The 21,956-nt window shown below is 37.6% G+C and overlaps 1 protein-coding gene and 1 long non-coding RNA gene across 2 annotated transcripts in view; one reads left to right on the top strand and one right to left on the bottom strand.

The window, feature by feature from the left end:
- Positions 1-10,014, bottom strand: part of PDLIM4 (PDZ and LIM domain 4) — a 76,575-nt gene extending 66,561 nt beyond the window's left edge. Inside the window, exon 1 of the mRNA XM_026696453.2 lies at positions 9,686-10,014. Coding sequence (XP_026552238.1) covers positions 9,686-9,778 — 93 coding nt within the window. The 5' untranslated portion in view covers positions 9,779-10,014. The remainder of the gene's footprint in view (positions 1-9,685) is intronic.
- A 54-nt stretch (positions 10,015-10,068) lies between these two features.
- LOC113433738 (uncharacterized) lies at positions 10,069-20,507 on the top strand. The gene is made up of 3 exons (XR_015741728.1): positions 10,069-10,107; positions 19,298-19,390; positions 20,014-20,507. It is a non-coding gene; the product is annotated as an uncharacterized LOC113433738 (long non-coding RNA).
- The last annotated feature ends 1,449 nt before the right edge of the window (positions 20,508-21,956 follow it).

Raw genomic sequence — 21,956 nt, 5'->3', positions numbered from 1 at the left:
ACAGGCTTAGATTTGATCTAGTAAGACCAAGTGGCCAAGAGTGTTATGTCCTCCTAGAACTGAGGATCTTCCATTTTTGTACTATCCCACTTAGCAATCTCAAAGATGGCAGCTATGGTCAAGAAAGCCTTTGCACAGGTGTAGCACTATGCCAGTTGTGCTTAGAGACTCCTCATAATTGCACATGTTCTGTTCACTTTTTAGGTGGCCATGGCACAAGGTCAAGATATTTGAAGGATTGCACTTCTTCCATGGTGTTATCAATCTTTTGATAGATTTGACTTATTTCAGATCCTATTGATTAATAAACAATGTTAATTATCAGGACCCAGGAAGTGGGCCTTCTCTGTTACTACCTTTAGAATAGCCTTTCCTGGAGATCCATAGGGTTCCTACCCTTCCTGCCTTCAAGTGTTCTTTGAAATTCTAGTTTTTCCTTCAGGTCTTGGGCTAGGATAGTTCAATGGTCCCTTTAAACTGGAGGGTGTGTGGAAGGGTAGTTTTGTTTCCTAGGATGGTTGCTTTATGGCTACTGCTATTATTAATGGAATTAATCCTTTAACTTTGTGAGACTGTCTGGAGTTAGGCAGGGTGCTAGTTAGTTACCTGGCTAGATAGATAGACAGACAGACAGACAGACAGACAGACAGACAGACAGACAGACAGACAGACAGACAGACAGACAGACAGACAGATAGATAGACAGACAGAAAGAATAGAGGTAGATAGCGAAATAGCAAGATAGATAGATGGATAGATAGATAGCTTCCAGGCTTATTTAATAATATTCCGGTTTGGGTAAAATTTATGATTAACTGAAAAAGATGTGGTCATTTCCAACTTTCTTCTCATATACTCACCACAGAAAAAAAGATGAAGCACACTAAATTTAGTGCACATGCTTTTTACAGGAGCATCTCATACAATTAATTTTCTACAATTTTATCACTAAAAAAATAAAATTCACTCACATTTCTACCTATCACAATAACATATAGCATTCAATTGGTCAATCACTTAATTCTTTCATAGTATGTGATCCCTTTTCCTATTGTTATTTGGTGACTGCTACCTCCGAAATGCAATTAATGATATAGTATCTCATCTTACAACTGTGCATTAGGTTTATAAAATAATTTTTCTTTACTATTTGGTCAATTGGATTAATGTAATTTATGCAATTTTTTTAATGAAATCACTTGAATCATTTTCTAAATGAAACTAATAAGAGCAATTACAAAAATCAAACTGTGAACTGTGAATCATAGCAAAATACTTCTTCTATCTTCTGCACTTCTTTAATGAAATGATTACTGATAACTCTCTAAAATCTCAGCCACAGAGACAAACTTTGAGGGACTACAATCTTAAATATTTCAAAAAACCCATTAAAACATACAAGACTAACATTTTGCAAGCTGTACAACTTGACAGAAATATATATACAAAATGTTTGAATAAACCTGAATAAGACCGAGCTGCATCTCCTTGCTAAGAGATTACAGTTGTAATGCGGGATTTAATGGATCATTTCTAAAGGTGGGGCACATACTTCACAGATGTTTGCACTGTGAATAATAACTCAAATAGCTATTCCAGACAAAAGTTGTCATCTTTATTTAACCACATGTAGACTACACAGATACTGACTCCTTGACACCGGGACTAATATACAATTTCTAATGATTTTAAGATTTTTATTTTTATTTATTTTTATTTTTATTTTATTTGGTTTGTCAATTGCTTACAAGGTAATAGGTATAAGTAAAAACATAGTTATGAATACATGGATACAATAAGAAAAATAAAAGAAACAATAGGACAGGGGTGGTAAGCACGTTGGTGTGCTTATCCAAGAGTTATTAAAAATACCTAAGTGAAGGGGAGGAGCCCTGCCATTTATGACAATATGTCTGCAGGCTGTGCAAATAGTAACATACACAGAGGCCTCTGTTGTGTAGATATTTCAGTTCCATACTTGAACACAACTGGTTTAATTGGCATCTCAGCCACAATTTATTGGAGTGAAATTGGTCTCTGCTATCTGCATTGTGAATACCTCTCCTTTTAATTACATCTGAATACTATAAAGTAGAAACTACAGGTTTTGGTCTTTGCTAAACAAGGAGTTGAAAGGCATTCTAAGGAAATGAAAAGGCTGGAATTGTTGCATACCAGAACTCAATATTAGAGAGAATTACATACAGCAGCAAATAAATGTATCTTTTTCACAGAGGCGAAGAAAAATAAATAGCACATTAGGGCAGTAAAAAAAATACTGCAGGCACCGATTAGTTTTTAATCTCTCAGCTTTTCTTTGTTATTGTGGCAATAATGGGAATCTTATCAAATTAAATTTGTCATAAATTAGCCTAATATTACAACTATTTCATACAAAAATATATAAATCAGTCTTTCAAACTTGGCAATTCTAGGATGTATAAAGTTCAACTCCTAGAATTCCCCAGAGTCCACACATCTGAAACCTGCCAAATTTGAAAAATATCCATATAAATGGATAACCTTAAAACAAACCTTGTTATTACACCATGACTACTCTAAAGAAAGCAACAAATAGAATAGAATAGAAAGGAACAATAGAATAGAATAGAACAGAATAGAATACTTTATTGGCCAAGTGTGATTGGACACACAATAAATTTTTCTTGGTGTAAATACTCTCAATATACATAAAGAAAAGGTACATTCATTAAGAATCAAGAATCATAACGTACAACACTTAATGATAGTCATAGGGTACAATCAACAATCAAATCACACTAGGAACAAGGAAGCTATGAAGGAAATCTAGCATAAAAGTTACCATAACAAAAATATGGCTTAGTGCAGTGGTAGTCAACCTGGTCCCTACTGCCCACTAGTGGGCGTTCCAGCTTTCATGTTGGGCGGTAGGGGTTTGGTCCCCTACTTTATAAATCACCATTACTGTGGAACTGGTGGGTGGTTAGAGAAAATTTTACTACTAACAGAGATACAAAAGTGGGCGGTAGGTAAAAAAAGGTTGACTACCCCTGGCTTAGTGTGAAATCTTCTTTTAGGTTCTAGACTGGCTGCTCACTTCCTCTTCAAGTACTTTAAGGGGAAACTGTACTCAATTTATCAATGAAGGAAATGCATAGGGTCTAATTTTTCTATAGTTCGCCATGACATTATTTTCATTCCTAGCAGGTTTTGGGGTTTGTAATTTTGTTGCCTTTTGCAGAACAATGTGATTACCAAGTCTCAAGGAAAACTCACAGAAACATGTCAGAGCCATAGAATCTAAAACAAGCATGAATTCTTCTCTAACATTTCACGACAGTGTAAAAATTCATTTAGTTAGTATGTTAGTGCAATTACCTAATCAACCTCCCAAATAATATATAAATAAAAAGTAGCTGAAATTTTAAAATATACTTTTTCTCAGTTTTATGAGGGAGGTCCATAATAAATACATATATATGAAGATGGCTATATTGGTGAAAAGAAAGCCAAATAAATTGCTTGCCTATGTAAGAACAGTGCATATATAACAGATAGAGAAAATTCAAGTATTTACAAGTATATAATTCAGAAGATTTTATTTTCATAAAAATTTTATTTTGTTACAAATGAGTAGGAAAATGATCCAATGCAAGTTTAAAAAGTGCAAGATTAAAAAGTGACCAAAAGAAAAATGGATTTGCTCACCTATGGTTATTTCTGAATAAGCCTCATTAAACACTTTCTTAATTTGATTAAAACCCAACATAAGTTCTTAAGTGAAGTTTCCATGGAAGAGTTTAGGATGATATGTCTGGATTGCAGAAATGCAGATGATAACTACATGATACCAGGGATCCAAAAAACCCCGTAAATTTCTGCTTCTATATAATTGTCATCTGGATTTTTGGTATTCAAATCTAGTAGCCTTAAATGAGATAGATTCCATAACAAATGGTAGAGAACAAAAGAAAGGCAATAGAGTTTCTAAAATAAATAAAGTATGTTGAAGTAATTTATAATTTTACTTCTTCCTCATCTGTACACTGCCACATATTTATCTACTACAATAATTTCCGCTATTAAAATCCCAGTTTAAAACAATGAATATTTAAGAGGGAAAGCCTATCTAAATTAAAAGTACATACAATAGCCTTTGCAAATAAAAATCCAAGTTAATTACTTGTTATAATTGTTCTGAAAATTTTCCTTCTTCCCCCTTTATCTCTTGCTCAGGGAATTCTTCTAACAGTCATTTACAGAAATCACTTTGCAGGTTGTAGATGGGAAAACACCCTTAACTGTTTTCTCTGTGCAATGGCTTGACAACCAATCACAAGTAATATAAACAAAGCATTTATCTTCAAGGAGAAAAACAGTTCTTTTCATACCTAAGATACTGAAAGATCCAAAGTTCATATAGTTTTGCTACATTAAACATATTAAGACAAAGTGCAATACTCTAAATTTCTAGAGTAGACAGGAATATCCATAGTATATGGCTTTGATAGATTATATTCACCTTTTAAGCAAGCACTTTTCTTCTCAAGTAATATAATAATGGACATGTCTAACATAGACATTTTTTCAGGGCAGCCTAGTTGGATAATAGGTTCTTACAGTATTATTTTTTGCATTTAAGATAAAATATTCTCAGATACTATGGGACCTTATTACAGTACTTGCCATTCTTACATCTTTAATTACTTTCATTTCATCATATGCAGTAAAATTATATTATTAATATAATTATCTTTTAGATTCATATTCATTTCATTGCCAAATAAGTAGACTTGTGGGCAAAATAGTGTATTGGAAATAGTTTTCTGGGCTGGCAACTCATCAAGCTGTCGACAATCTTGTTCATCTTTGGATCTACAAATGGTACCTGGGCACCTTCTCCCCCAACCATTCTAGCAGAATATCACGCCCCCACACACACACTGATTCATTCATTCAGCACTCAACAATTTTCTCTAAACTGATATCTGGTTCTTCATTATCACTAACCACTCCAGCAGAATTTGCAATCATCTCCAACTTTGCTATCTGTTCAAACAAAAACTGAGCTTGTTCATCGGGATAGATAGACATGTGATGTTTATGGAACTATATTAATGGAGCAACTTATTCTGGCATTTTACAAAGTATTTTCTGAGGGAAAAAAGTCAAAAGCCTGTTTTTTTTAATTACAAACTAAAATGATCCTTCAAAATAACTATTTTTCTTTCATCTCTAAGTAACATTAAGTTTGTATTAAAATATCTGTAGCATGTGACAATTGTGACACGCTCAGATCTGTCATGTTTTTTCTCTCTGCATCTGAATTTCAGTGGGTTGGTGAAAGTAAAATTCAATCCCACACCGGAATGGACTTGCCCAGATTATCCTAAGTCTTTATTTTTTAGTCTTTCCAAATGAATAAGAAATTGTATATATATATAGGTAGTCCTCGACTTGCGACCACAATTGAACTCAAAATTTATGTTGCTAAGTGAGAAATTTGTTAAGTGAGTTTTGCCCCATTATAGACTTTTCTTGTCACATTTGCTAACTGAATCATTGCAGATGTTAAATTAGTAACATGGGTGTTAAGTGAACTTGGTTTCCCCAATGACTTTGCTTGTCAGAAGGTTATGAAAGGACACTGCAACCATTATAAATGGGAATCAGTTTTCAAGCATCTGACTATAAATCACATGACCATGGGGATGTTGCAATGGTCATAAGTGATCATCAAAAATGGTCATAAATCAATGTTTTCAGTGGCATTGTAACTTCAAATGGTCACTAAAAGTACTGTTGAAAATCAAGAACTACCTGTAGCAAATTCTCTTTATCATGAATGAATAAAACGCCATTAAATCACTTATGTGATCATCCTAATGACCACATAGTGCACACCTATTATCCAACTAGGCTATCCTGAAAAATGGTCTTTTAGGGCCTTCACCACCAGAGGCACCTTGGGTTCTGCTTAATGACTGCAGTGGGGAGAGCAGAATTTTTGGTCATTAAGCATGGCAATCACATGGATACCTCACTTAATGACTGCCATGACACATGCTTATAATGGGCAGGTGCCATCACAGTCATAAGTCGATTATACCTGTATAATCAATTGCTACCAGTGGTGGGATTCAAAACTTTTTACTATTGGTTCTGTGGGTGTGGCTTGGTGGGTGTGGCCATGTGACTGGGTAGGTGTGGCTTTTTTGCTTTTTTTTTTTTGCTTTTTTTCAGCCACTCCCCCATCTGTTTTTTGGGTCTTCTGGGCCTCAGGCAAGCCTCCTTCTGGGCCTCATGGGAGCCTCATGGGTGAAGCAGTAAGACAAGCTAGGGGAATCCCAATTGTCGGGAGGCGAAAAAAAGAAATACTTTAAGGGGTGAGCATCAGGCAGGTGGTGTGAGTGAGCATCAGGCAGGCGGGGCAAGCGAGCCAGCAGCGATTGGGTGACTGGGTCAGGGGCGTGGCCAGCCAGAACTTACTACCGGTTTGATGACCAATGCCAAATCCTTGCTACCGGTTCGTGTGAACTGGTCTGAACCGGCTGAATACCACCAGACTGCTACACAGATTTTTATTCTTTTTCCCTAAACAAAGAAGTTTGCCCTTGTCATTATTAATTATTGTTCCATTACTTTCTGCCCATTTCTCCAAATTATCAGGTTTGTTTGAAATGTCATTAATCTCTTCTAGGGTACTTTATACCATCTGCAAATTTAATAAACTTGTCTTTTACATTCTCAGCGGATCAGGCAAGTGGAGTATGCTGTGGGTCAACTCCAAATGAGTTCCAGCTGGTCAAACCCAGAGGCATGACTTTTCTGCTGTGGCCTCCCCTCTCTGGAACATCATTTCCCCTGAGTTGAGGTTCTTCAAGAAGGCTCTTGAAACATGTTTTTTTCATCAGCCTTGGGGATCCCAATGTTCAATCTCTATGAGATTGTAATGTTTCCTCTCCTGGTTTCTTGGGTTTTACTTGTTTGTTTTATTTAGTTTGCATGATTATTTTATGTTTATTTTATTTTGGTTTGTTTGTTTTAGATTCTTGTGGAGCTTTTAATTGTTGTGTTGTACTCAGCCCAGAGATATGTGTTTGTGGCTATATAAATATGGTAAGTAAATAAATAATAAAATATTGAAAAGTAGGTTACCTAAAATATTTTTATGGTACCACACTCACTATCTTTTTTCTAATTTGGCAAGGAGCATTGAGGGCTTGCAATCTATGTATGATTTTCAAACCATATTGTTAGGCAACCACTTGATTGCTGCACTATCCAGTATGTTTGATCTAAAAAAAAAAAGCTAAAATTAATCTGCCACAATTTGTTCTCAACAAATCACTGCCGACTCCTGGTAATTACTGCATTGTTTTCAAAGTGGGTTATACTGTAGATCCATCTCTTGATGATTGGTTCTAAATTGCTGATCTAACTCTTGATGAGTCCTAGAATCTTCCCAAGGATCAATGTCCAACTGGTTTGTAGTTTGCTATATCCTCTTTTGACCCCTTTTAACGTCATGTCTCCTCCAGTCGCTTGGCAGCATCCATTCTCCAAGAATCCTCAAATATAATAGATATAGGAGTTCAACCAGACCATCAGCTACTTCCTTTAATACCGTTCTCTAGGATATAATTTCTCTAGTCCTAAAGTTAAACTCAAAGGGATTTTTTTAAATAATGTTGCTGTCAGTCTAAAATACAAACCTTCCCTTTCATACTGCTCTTCCTATGTAGAACTCATGGTTTTGTTGAAGACTTAACTAAAACAGGAGTTAAATATCTCTTCCCCCTTCTTTGTTACTTATTAGCATTTTTTCTTCTTCATTGGGCAGCTGCTTTTTGAAGAATTGTTAAGGAATCCTGCTTTTTTAAACATCCTGCTTTTTAAACATTTTTTTGCTAATTTCAGCTAATTCTGAATTTTGGCTTTCCAGTTATCAGCACTACAGTTCTGGGCCACCTGCTCTTCCTTTATGATCTGGTTCTTTCATTTTCTGTATTTGTCTGCCCCCTCCCTCCCAAATCTTCCTTAAACTTTTTTATGTAGTCACACTGGCTTATTTTGCTGTCCTCCATTTTTGCCTCTACACTGGAACAGTTTGTGACTGTAATTTTATTGTTTTCGCCCTGCTTTTGAGCTCTTTTGCTATTAGCTTCTCTTGCCAGATGTTCTTAGTGATCCAGATTTTTTTCAAATCCACTTTTTAAATCAAATATATGTGTGCTCAGTTCATTCTGCTCAGTTTTAGTTTTCCTTAAAATCAAGAACTCAAGACATGGTCACTTAATACCAGATCTATACTGTACTGGATAATATGCTGTATTCTGTTGCTATTAATATAAAACCATGCACATTTAAAATTAAAATGACCAGATCATTATTTTTACTCATTTAACTTTCATCCTGAGAGAACCACCTTTCAAAAAAATCTTCCAGAAACAAAACGTCATGACTTGTTCAGTACTTGTTCATTATGTACATTAGGCATCTTAATAATTAATACTAATTATTTTAATGGATAATTGTGCAACGTGATCCTGTTATCTTTCTCAGCAGAAAATGCCACTGAATTTTGACACTGCCTATTAAACATGTTTAGGATTGTAAGCTGCCCAACATATTTATTCAACTCGGACTGTTTTTGGGAAAACATAGTTTTAATAATCACACCTAGGATCTGCCTGTTAGAAATTAAATCAGGTTAGGAAATGATTTCATTATACATAGGACAATAATTTCTATGACTAATAAGTCCAGGGGAAAATTTTCTGCCTTCCCAAATGTGACGACCCAAGGTGTGTGTGTGTGTGTGTGTGTGTGTGTAAAATAGGCAGCATAATTATTTGCTCTGCTTTAACATTTCCTCCAATCCACTTATTGATGGGTCCCTTTCCTGCAAACTTTCAATTTCCCTCTCTCGAAGAAATTTGCCTGCACGTTCCTTTAAAAACATTTTTTTAAAAAAAACGTGCGCTGCTAAACTCTAACCCCATCCTTTTCTAGTCACTCAGCAGCTCGCTTTCTCTTTTTAAAGTCTTCATTTCCAGCCTAGACTCGGGAGTGGGGGGAAGAAAAGAAGAAACTGCCCCAAAGTTCAGCGCCTTGCAGATCTGAGACGGCTCTTTTCAGCATCCAAACCAGAGGGAATCTGGCTAAAACCACACGCCAAGCATCTTTTTTCTCTCGCAGGGGCGTTTAACACCCCGGCGCCCTCCTGTTTCTCGTCCCGCTCGCTCGCCCTCAAAGCGACGAAAAGCCGCAACAGCGGGAGCGCCCAGCTGGCTGGGCAGCAGCAACAAGTGCCTCCCGCAGGGTCGACAAGAGCCCCGGGAAGGCCTTTGAAGGGCATCGCCGCTTTTCTTGTTTGGCGGGCTGGCTGGGGCTTTCCAGGTTGCCACGGGCTGATGTTGCCTGGTGCTGGCTTGAGGATGCGGATCGACAAAGACCATCCCCGCCCCCTGATAACCTTTGAACGAAGCCAGGCGGGTACAAACGTGCTTTCCTGGCATCTAGGCCCGCCAGCTTTCTTTCTCTCTCTCTCTCTCCCTCTACCAGTCTGCCCAAGACGGCGCAACGACGCGGGTGCCGAAAAGTGCCAATTCCCGCCTCGGTCGCCTGAGGCGCTTCTCCAACCTCCATCCATCCCCCGCCGGCGCGCAGGGGGAGAGACGCGGCTTTTCCTCACACTTACCCGGGAAATAGTCAGCGGAGTGCTAAAATCTTTCCCTCCGACCAGGCGGAACCCCCATGGCGAAGGACCGTTCAGAGCCACTGTTTGGGGCATGGCGGGGCTCTTCAAAGCCAGAAAGGAAAGCCGGACGAGGGAGCGCGCCTGGCCAGCCCGCTGAAAGCAACTCGCAAAGGGGCGCCTGCTCCGCCAACTTCTCGCCTCTCCTCTCTTCTCTTTGCCTCTGCTGCTTTCTAATCCACTTAAAGCGCCTGCTAATCTCTCCGGTTCGGCCTGACGTCTCTCGGCTTCTCCGTACAGGGGAGAGGGAGGAGGAGGAGGAGGAGGAACAGGGGGCAGAGAAAGGGAGAGGCGGGGCCCTTCCACGCTCAGGGCGGGCGGGAATCCAAATTTCTCCTTTGCCCTTCTGCACAACGAGACGTTGGGTAAGGATACTCCTTGGTTAGACTTGGGGAGGGATTTGTGGTTTTTTTGTTTGTTACAGAAACAACCTTTTCTTCCCTGCTGTTCTTTTATACCTGAGTCAATTGCTAACCAATGCTCAGTTTATCAGGAGAGAGAGGGAGGGAAGGAGAGAGGGGGGAGAGAGAGAAAGAGCTTAAACCTGAAGTTCATATGCTTTCCCCACTGAAGAGCAACTTTCTAAGGAAAGCATACAAAACCAGAAACAACAAGGAAGAACACAGGTAGACCCTGCCTTTGTTTCCTCTCCAGGTCCAGCAATCTTGGCTTACCTTTCTTTTCTCTGTACGTGGTTATGCAAGCAAGTCTCTGGTAGAGCCCCCTCTCCCAGAGGGTTTGATTGGTTTGATTTACACAATATTGTACAAATCGTTACAAGTGTTTGGAACTCTGAGAGGTTTACGGAAGAATGGAAAATAAAATGCCTCCCTCTTATTTTTTTTTATATTTTTATCTAAAATTATTATCTATTTTTAGGAGACTTTAAAACTGAGCTGAAACTAAGGAAAAATTGGACCCAGCTCCCACCCCAATATTCTGAGTAGTGTTTTTTTAGGGGGGAAGATGGAGTAAAAAATATCTGACTTCCATGTGTTGGAATTTATAGTTTCCTAGATCAGAAAGGGTCCTAAATAAGGGGACTTAGATGTTACGGATATAGCCTGGTAGACTAAATAATATAAACTTTTCCTCACTTGAACTTTCCTTACTTAAAAACTTGCTACAGCAACATGTTTTTTATGCTTTGTCCCCATGATGTTGCTTTCATCTTATCTTCGGTCCTGAATAGGATGGGTTTAGTCATCCTTAGAGGTCCTGATGTTAAAGTCACATTTCTCCTATTCCTGCACGCCTTCCTTACTCTATAATTATTCCAAGAAAACCCAAAATACAAAAAAACCTCAACCCTCTAAGAGTTCCTCATTTGGGAACTTAGAGGCAAGTTACATGATTGCAAGTTAGGTGATTAACTTGCTATGTTACTTATGAGAAATTGTAGTAAAATATTTCAATAAACTTCTGAAAATAGTTTTTCCCCCCATTTTTTTTATTGTTTTCTCCTTTCTATTGTTGGAAGATTTATCCTTCTGGGTTCAGTTCCAAATGGGGAAAAAGACATTGGAAACATAGAGGCTATTTGGAAAGATGGTTTAATGGTAGACAGGACCATATAGCTTTACCTGAGTGCTGGCTGATACAGTCTTCCCAGGCTAGGTGGTGAGATGGGTAAGAGGCCTTTGTTATGTAGAATAGTGTGGCCCAGACCTTAATGGCCCACCCACTAACAAAGGTGTGGGTGAGCTTCTGTTTCTGAGGTGAGTTTCTGCTTCTGAGTTTCTACTTCCCTTTTTAGGAGAAATATTCTGCCTTTTTAATATTGCCTAGGACTGCGATGGCGTGACATGCAGAGCCCTCTCTCTGGGCACATGAGCCATCACCCACCTCAGCTTTGCCGCGCATGCACGGGGGGCGCGCACATGGGTTGCGTGAGCATGTACAGGGGTTGTGCACATATGCACAGGAGGTGCAGGGGATTGCGCATTCATGCATGGATGTGGCACATTTACAGAGCACATGCATTTCATTTTGGGGATGCACGCACACGATTCAAGCACTTGGTGCCGAAAAGGTTAGCTATCGCTGTCCTAGGATATTTCATTTTTCTAGGAGAGAGGTGGGTGCTAACATCCTACATTATGTTGGTCAGTTAAAGCCATGGATGAGTCTCTCTCTCTCTCTCTCTCTCTCTCTCTCTCTCTCTCTCCCTCTCCCTCTCTCTATATATGTGTGCACATGTGTGTGTATGTAAGTGTGTGCATGACACAATTTACAGCTTTTCATCTGTAGTGATACAGCAATGGCCCAAATTATTTTGCTGCCCCACATCACACACGAAAGTGACCCTCATACACAATGCCCTTGAAACCAGGTCATTTTCTAAGTAGTTTTGTACTTATTAAACCGCTGCAACATTCTTTTGTCTGAGATAAGACAGTTCCTATTTTTGTAATTGATCCTCTCATAACAATTAACTGTATTAATAAAGTTTACCCTCCAGCATTTCAAAAATGAAGGTAGAACATGCTTATAACAGTTCAATTTAAATTCCAAAGGTTATTGTTTGAACTTTTTCCACAACTCCACCTCCTGTATGCGTCATTATATAATTCAGTATCTGTGCTCCACCTCCTGCATTGTTTACATTTACTGCACTTGCCCTTCTTTGTTTATTCTATTACCAGTTTGGTTGGCCTTGAAAAAGAAGGCAAGGTGAAGTTGTGGTTTAACCAAGACACGGTGTCTTGGAGCCAATCGTTATTTGTAAATTTTGCCAAATTGTCCTGTGAATAACAATAGGGTGAAGGAAGAAAAGAATTATATACATGGCTTTTACTTCTTTTTTAACCACATGTAGCTGCTCTCAGATTATATAAAGATTCAGTATATCAATAAAGATACAATGCATCAGGAAAAGGATCCAGGTAAAACAAGGATTAAATTAATTACAAGTTTAAAGATGGAGGGAGACCTTCATGGCACCAACTACACCCCTCTGTGACACCCATGCAAGTTGGCAAAGCCAGGTCTTCAGACTGTTTCGAAAGGCCAGGAGAAGGGGAGGGGCTGTCCCATCTTTGGGGTGGATATTCCAGGAGATAGGGAAGACAGCACAAAAGGCTCTCTTCCTGAACCTGGATAAAGTCAAACTTCTTTAATTGATGGGGGTCTGTAGCATGCCTTCTCTGTCTGACTGGATGGGATGGGCTAATGTGATGGGGTTAAGGTGGTACCTTGAATAATGTGGGTCCCACAGCATAATCAATATCTTGAACTAAACCTGGAAGCAAATTTTCTCCCAATGCAGTGAAGTTATTTATTTATTTATTTACGTTTCATGTTCCTAAACTATCTGTCTCCTTCAGGGTATTACGTGTGCCATTCTTGGGATGCCCAAAATTGTTTGCACAGCCAAATTCTGTACCAATTGAAAATTCCAAATACTCTTCAAGGGTAGCCCCATGTAGGCTGCATTGTAATACTCCAGACAAGAGTATTGAAAGGAGGGTCTATTGTATTTATTTAAAAAAAAAAAATCCTAACTTTTTAAAATCATTTTTTAAAAAAGTCCTAACATGAAAAATGGCCTGTTGAATATCTCATGATTTCTTCATAGAAGTAAATATGCTGTAGAAAATATATTGATATACACTATCAACAATCCACTCCCATTTATTTAAGGGGTTAAATTTACAGATAATCATAAGGACACTTATGTGGAAGATGATGAATTGGATATGTTTGTTTCCTTCAATTATTTGTAACAATAATAAAAAGTGATATATATAGATATGTAAAATGTCAAGTTGTCTCCTCCTTTAACCCATTCACCATTTGTGTGGTAAATACCAATAAATATTTTCTTTCTCCAACTCTCTGTCAGCATTATAAAAAGTACAAAAATGCTGAAATCCAAAACTCTTGTTGCTGCTGTTTGATTTTCCTCCTCTGTTGAAAAGATGGGAGGAGAACATAATATGCTGAAATGGGTGGTTCAGTGGGTGGAGTAGTTTTGATTCTGACATCACCAGCTATTATTTGCTTACCTAGAAACATAGGTGAAGTGAGTAGCTCCATGGGTTAGCAATGCATACTCAGATTGGAATGCTTTAGCCATATGTACAAGCTGTACCGGACATATAATAGTTCGCAGAGCTGAACAATATTCCATTGCTTAGCACACTCCTTGCACACATTCTTTCTTTAAGAGTCTGAGGAATTGCTTGCTTGTTTACTTCACCTCTAACATGCTGCTGCTAAGCCAACAGGTTGTGGTCTGGCCAAGTTTCACTATAGCATAATGTCAATCATCTCTCAACCCAGCCAATGGCATGGAGTCCTTGCTGGCAGTGAAGTTGTTGTTTTTTTTCCCTTCCCTAGTCCTGGAGTAAATTGCTGGCTTCAATCCAAACAATCCAAAGAAAGCTACCCATTATCAAAAAAAAATTCTCAATCAGGTCAGCAGGTAGCTTTATCTGCAACATGTCCTTGTTCAAACAATAGACAGCCAGGCAAACACATAGAATGTGCTGTGAGCTAGCTGCAATAGACAAGGAAGGCATGCTCATGCCATTTCCCCCATCTTTACTTGAGCCAAGAGGGAGGGTGTGCTCATACTACTATGATTCTACCTTGTACTGCATATTTCTACAAACACTTAAAAACTCATTTAGCCACTTTAAACCTGTATGGCTTGGCTTGGCTAGATCAAATAGGTTGCTGGATCTGATATGCATATAGTTCTACTTGGAAGTCAGTGTGCGAAGAAATGACAACTGTTCAAATTTCTTGTCCATTACTTCAGTGGGAGATTTCCTTTGATCAGATTGCTATTCGGGTAGGCAAATGGTCCATCCTTGCTCTGATTGTACAGGATAGGTGGTTTTCAGACTTTACTGTGAAAACAAGTGAGTCAACATAATACAACTGTATATATTGAATGTTTTTTCATGTTAGCCAACTTCTCTGGAATAATGAAGAACACAGCTTGACTTTCACTGCATGAGAACCTTTCAGATATTGGAAGAATGCTACCAAGTTACTCTTAACATTTTCTTCTCAAGGCTAAACATTTCCTATTCCTTCACTCATATTTCATAAGATTTAATTAATTCCCCTAATCACCCCCATTCCCTTTCTTTGAAGTTATTCTGCTTTGTCTGAATCTTTTGTAAAATGTGGATGGAGTGCAAAGGAGAATCAAAAGGTAGTGGAGTACCTATGACTTTTCACATCCTCATCACTCTTGCAGAAAATATGCCCCATATTTTTTGTCTCATCAGTTTTTCCATATGGAGAGAAATAAAGAGATTTCTTTAAAAAAAAAGATTTTGTGGTTTGTGGAGCATAGTAATACATAAAATTCTCAGTGTTTGCATGTTTTTGAACCACATTTTCCACCGGTAGTCATCCTTACTTTTATTACTGTCTTTTTAAAGGCAACTTTCTTATTGATTTGGGATGCAGTACAATATGCATGTTATTTACAAAATTAAAAATAAAATAGAAAAAGGATAAAAGATATATTTAAAATATCTGGGGATATAGCTAGAAAGCAGTTATCTAGCTAAAGCTTCCTTCAGTAGCCTCCCTTGATGGCAGCCTCCTTTTTTTCTCCTGTTCATGTGCTTTTTTGGTGATGGTTCAGAAGTGATTTACCACTGCTGCCTTCCAGGATATTTTTTTGCTATTCTATTTTTTGCCTATAGCTCTTTAATTTGCTAGTGATCTACCCTTCAAAAGAAAACTATTTTTAACCCTGCTTAATTTATGAGCCCAGACCAGGTTCACCATTTAATTCCAACTGTTAAGAGATTAAGTATGTAACTGAAATGTATACAATTATAAGCAAATTATCTAAGCTTTTTAAAATTCACTGGGACTTACTCCCAAATAAGTATGCACCAAATTGCATCTTTAATACATGTATGTACAATATATTTAACTCAATATATGGCTGACCATCTGAAGTAAATGGCCCTGGGTTAACAATAATTTTTTAAACCAGCAAAAAGCCAACCCAAAATATAAAATAGGCATTCACTAGCCAAGATTAAAAGAACCAGACAAAATCCCCTATCCATCTAAATGCAACATTTTGAGTTGTGGTCGTGCAATGGTTGGAATGCAGTATTGCAGGCTAATTCTTCCGATTGCCAGCAGTTCGATTCACATCTGCTCAAGGTTGACTCAGCCTTTCCCCCTTCTGAGGTCAATAAAATGATGACCCAGATTTTTGCTGATTCTGTAAACCACTTGGAGAGGGCTGTAAAGCACTACAAAGTGGTATATAAGTCTAAGTGCTGTTGCTCTTTCATTAAACTTCATTCATGAGCTAGGGTTGAGTTGAAGCATGTTTACCCCATCTAAGTCCCCATCAGACACCAAGATAGCACCTCCACAGTATCACTTCAATGGCCTGGGGTGAAGGTATATAGCTGTGTATCATTGACATGTTTTCAGTTTAGCTCCGTTTTATACAGTCAGTCACTACAACATTTGCCTCTAGTTTTTGAAAACAAATTCTTATATTTTGTATTCCATCCTGCAATCTAACTGTGATTGTTTTCCAATAATAGATGCGGCATCATCCGCCAGCAATACCTTTCTAGATTCTATATATGATAAACAGAACAACCTTAGCCCCAAAGAACAAATGAATACAATTTTGACATCAGGACTCAAAATAAGGACAAAGTAATGTCAGAGCATTTCAACCTCCCAGGACGCTCTATCGCAGATCTCTAAGTAACTCTCTTGGTAAAATGGGTTTTTTTTTAAAACTCTACCACTGAATGGGAAAGTGTTGAATTCACATACATCAAAAGATTTGAGGCAGTTTTAGAAGTTCACAAACACAGTGGGGTTTTAACATATTACAATTGTTTATTGATAAGGTATTTATAATCTGTCTCACCTATAATCTGCACCTACATAAACAACCTGTCTTCCCCTCCCTTCTCCCCCCACCTCACCCAATTTGGATACTATATCTGTCTAGCTAGTTTATGCATCTGATGAGATGGGCTACAGCTCTTGAAAGCTGATGTCTTTTAATAAAATTTATTAGTCAGAAAAGTGCTACCAGACATTAGATTTTCTGACACTATATGGTTTTCCTCTTATATTATTTTCTCCCCCAATAATTTTGGGTTCCCATTCCTTTGTTACCATAGCCTGCCCAGTCTCCTTAATTTCTTTTCATCTGTTCTTGAATAGCCTGGGCTCAATTCAAAAATGAAATTCATGCTGTATTTTTGAGGCCAACTATTTCTAATTGTTATTCACATGCTAAGCTGAAGGTTTTCTTCTTATTCCCAGGCCCATGACTCAACATTTCCTCTAATGATAGTGATTCAGTGGAGAAATTCAAACTGAGAGGTGTTGTCTAAAATAACAAGAAACTCTTCTTCTCCCCAAATAATTTCCAGGTAGTCAATCTGGTCCTTCATCAGAATTATAGGATTGCAGGTCAGCCACAACCCTCTGAGATGACACAAAAGTGATTGGTCTCATTCGAGACAACGAGGAATCTGCATACAGACAGGAGGTTATACAAAAAGCCACAAATTTCTTTTGCACCACTCAGTAGCTAACTGACAAACCCCTGGGACTGGAACAATAATCTGGAGACTGAACTGCACACTCAAAACCATAAGTTAGAAATGCTGGTAGACTTTAGAAGATTAACTCCTCCTTATACCCCTCCTACTTGTGTCACCTCTTACAATACTAGACAACACAGCATCAACAGTAGAGTATTTACACCAAGACAAATTCCTTGTGTTTCCAATCACACTTGGCCAATAAAATATTCTATCTATCTATCTATCTATCTATCTATCTATCTATCTATCTATCTATCTATCTATCTATCTGAGAGTAAAGATTAATCAAGCTATTGATTTGTAATTTTACATGGTGATTGCTGTATCATGTGTTACTCATAAATGTACCTCAGTGATATATGAAGGGAAAATGTGTTACAGGTTCTGTTGTTTTTATTAGTCAACCCTTGCCCCCTTAATAAACTGCAGGTTTTAAGATTGGGTGGCAAACACAACTACTTCTTCCTCCCATGTCATAGTAAGCCAGTTACTCTGACCTTTTTCAATAATGTTGTTGCCTAGCAGAGTTTGGAAAATTGAATGCAATTGTGGGAGCTTCCAGGTGTTGCAGGATTTATTAATTAATTAATTTATGAATCATATGATAACCTAGGCCAGGAATATTTTAAATATCTCTATATCAGATATCTGCAGAGCAATAGCTTCTACTGTTGCCAAAAGTAAAAAAAACAACCCAGCATTCCCTTGCAGAAAAGTGTGTGTGCACACGTCTGTTTGTATGACAAAGTGAATGTATTACTTTATAGTTTTTGTGTGCAAATATGTAAGGGATGGTTGAAAAAGGCAGTGAAGAGGAGCATATAATAAAAGTAGTATATGCAGGAGAATAAATGGAATACTTGGCAAAAGGTTTACACTGAGATCAGAATAAGTGAAGGATGTGATTGTTTAATATATTTATGGATGTGTGCCTAAGGAATGCTTGTAGTGACATTAAAGATACATTGGAGGAGACCATGAATAGACATGCACTTTTCTATGTAGATAACATCATGTTGTTGGCTGAAAACATGAAATTAGATAAACGGTAAAATCCAAGACCAAACTAGATGTTTTTTTGCACAAATAACAAAAAAAGAGAAAGAGAAAGAAAGTAGATGATGTTTTTCAAAAGAAGGAAATCTAGCTGTGTACACGAGCAAGTTTATGTCCACATTCTTATACAGAAATGAGAATTGGGGTATGTCAAGAGATCCAGAAAAAAGCATGGGTTATGGTGGGAACTAAGTAAAAGTGGTCCTTGGGTGACAACAAATCATTCAGTGGCCACTAAAAATTGTGATAGGGCTGATTGAGTAGGGTTATGACTGGTCCTCAGAGTTCCACCTGTTGTAGTGTCCCTGTGGTTATATGACTGTGATTCAAGCACTTAGCACCTAGCTCACAATTAGAACATTGCCAGAAGACGTGGTCACATGATTGCAATTTCCAATGTTCCTGCTGTCTTCCCACAATCAAAGTCAACGGGAAGCTAACCAGAAGTTGTGATCCCATGAAGTCCTCACCTAACCTGTGCAGTCCTTGTTTAATGGCAGCAACCAGAACTGCCAGAACTGCCATTGCTAAGTGATGTGGTCATGTGACATTGAACTTTACATTTGCAATTAAATGACCAGTATGGAGACCATTTGGAGAGTATGAATGAGGACTGAATCACTAAATAAATACATCAAGGAAGAATGGATGGGTTTAAGAGGAAGGTCTTGGTGGGTTCAAATTAGGTAAAAGGTGAGTTCTAGTGAGATCAAGTTATGAGATTCTACAAAAAACAAAGGTAAAAGTTTGAAGAAGAAAAGACGATATATTAAGTGTACTGGTACTGGAAATACAAGGATGGCAGGTAGAAAGGTATGGAAAGGCATTTCAAGTGGTGTTGGAATAAGCTAAATTTAGATAAAGCTTCTTTGTTTATCTCATGTCTCTAATTTTTTGACTTGGTATTTTTTACTTCTTTTCTGCACTTCAGGATAATGTTGCTGCCTCCAAAAAAGAATATCCTGATACATGTGCTGTATGATGTATGATACAAAGATATGGATTTCTGCAGGAACTAATTTGAGTAAGATTTTTTTTTAAAGAAAAAAGTGCATTTTGAACCTTTTATCTGAAGATTTTTTTAAAAAAAATATGAGGATGATGAATCTTAATAGAATGATTTGGGGAGGAATAGCAAAGATTTGCTGGTGTAATACTTTAGACTGAAACAGCTTAAATGTTAGGAAAAGTGTTGCTGTCCGTTCAGGCAGAAAGTGGAAGATGTTTAAATTGCTGGGATATGCACACACATGAAGACAGTCTAAGCTAGCTTGTATATTCCAACAGGAAACATTTAGTTAAATAGAAGTGAAAATTATGTTTGTTCATTAGTTAATTAGTATTCCACGTTTTCTCCAGGATCTCATATATGATGTCACTATCCCCATACTAATTTTTATAATCACAGCAACGATCCCATCAGATAGATCTAGCTAAAAGGTAGTAAATTGCAATCATTTGTATATTTCCAAGGGGTTTCAAATTTCTTCACTTCCAAAATACCAACTAATGGACATGTTGGTTGTGACCTTCTGAAAATCAATGTCCATTCATCTGGAAGTTGCCTGTGCATTGCTGTATTTTGAAGGGTTTGAAGGGGTAATATGTAATTATTTTCATCAGCTATCTCATCCTTTCCTTTTACAGGGAGTGTGATAGGAGCAAGAGCTTCTTTTGAGACGGCTGGACCTATCAAACAGAGGTGGTATTCAGCAGGTTCTGGCCAGTTCTGGAGAACCGGTAGCGGAAATTTTGAGTAATTCGGAGAACCAGCAAATACCACCTCTAACTGGAGATTTTACAGTATCCTTCCCCTGCCACACCCACCAAGCCACACCCATAGAACCGGTAGAAAAAAAAAATTGAATCCCACCATTGCTATCAAAGAATACCCTTATTCCTATTAACATTATTCATATCACTGGCTCTAGTTGTTTGAACAGTAGCCTACTCTCCTTTATCTGATAGTTCCCAGAGAAAATACTTCTTTGGTGTTTGCTATAGGATTGCTCTTCCACTTTCTAGTTCATCCAGTATTGTAGCTCTGTTTGAAACTTGCTGTTCCAAAAGAACACTACAAAAAATCATGTCAATTGTACAGTTTTGTGCAGCATTAAAAAAAATCTCTAAAGATGAAATGATTATAATTTCCCAACTGGATTAATTGTATCTTTCTTTCATGCTTTTTTTCCATAAGTAGACAAAACATTCATTGAAAAATTGGCAGTCAGGCATGGGTGATTTTGTGCAAGAAGAGAAGTAATGTGCTTGTCAAAGCTGCTTTTAAAATTACATCCATCAACGACAGCAACACTGTTATAGTTTCTGTAAACAAACGTTCCAGCTGAGTAACCCTCCTGAAGGAGGTTTTACTGCTTTCAGATGTAATTGGCAAAGACAAAATACCAAATCCATTTAATTTTATCTCACCTCTTAGTTCAAAACATTCTCTTTGCTGCCCAATGGGAAATGGAGAATGCAAGATGTTTTGAGACCCTTGCCTCAAGTCTGGACATTTGCAAAAAATATCTGACTTTTCTCTCCCCCTCCCTCCCCCCATCACAACTTACACATTCTGGCTATTATAAAGCACCCTTAAGAATGATGTGACATATTTAAATAATAAAATCCCAAGCATGCTTTGATTATTTTAAATTATTATCCCTTTTGCTCTATTTAAGACTATCATGTGATTAGGAGTAGAAACAATTAATTATTAATATAATTTATATATACTATTAATTGAATGAAATGGATCCAAAGAATGAGATTTGGTTGTTTTTTTTAAAAAAAAACTACCCAGTTGCAATTTTCAGTTCACTCACACAAACCAAGAGATTGCTTTCTTTTAAACCCTACATAAGGAGCAAAGATTTTAAGGATTAAACTTCCACCGCGCAGCACAGAACTATTCTAGATGTTTCAAGAGCAAGTAGAGGCTTGCATCTGAAATACTATGTGAATCAGTCCTAAATTCCACAACTACAAATATCTAGATTAATGTTGATATTTGGGGAAGTTGCACCTTGAAACATGGATAAAAAGTAAATTACATCATTAAAATATTGGATAGAGTCCAAAACAAATTTGAATTATATGATTGTAATACTGCCAGATTAATTATTATGCCAAGGAAATTGGATCATAATTAGATCATAAATGAATCTTCTGCTTCATAGCAACTCAGTATCAGCCTTTGTATTTCCCCTGGGCAATTCTTTTCCCAGAACTGAATTCTAGAGAAGCCATTATGCAATTCATCCATTCGTTCATTCACTCATTCATTCATTTTTGGTATTTTTGTATAAATGTGTGTGCAAATCCATCTCTGCCTCTGATCCAAAACCACGAAGTTACATTCTTCACTGAGGCGCATGAGGATTCTGCTCCTGTTATGATTCTTTTTCAGCTGAGATCAAAGACTGTTGCAGTCTTTATATAAAACCCCTGTCATTTTTACATTGAAAAGAAGCACGCAGGTGGGTGAAGCTAATAGATCCTTATACTTTGCAAAGTAACGTACAGTATGACCTAATCTGATTCCCACATCTCATAAAAATAGTTTAGTATCACATGCCACACAATGTAAT

Source organism: Pseudonaja textilis, chromosome 2 (genome assembly GCF_049901715.1).
Source record: "Pseudonaja textilis isolate UNSWEBS1 chromosome 2, rPseTex1.2, whole genome shotgun sequence".
NCBI lineage: Eukaryota > Metazoa > Chordata > Lepidosauria > Squamata > Elapidae > Pseudonaja > Pseudonaja textilis.
This window is presented reverse-complemented; position numbering and strand designations above follow the sequence as displayed.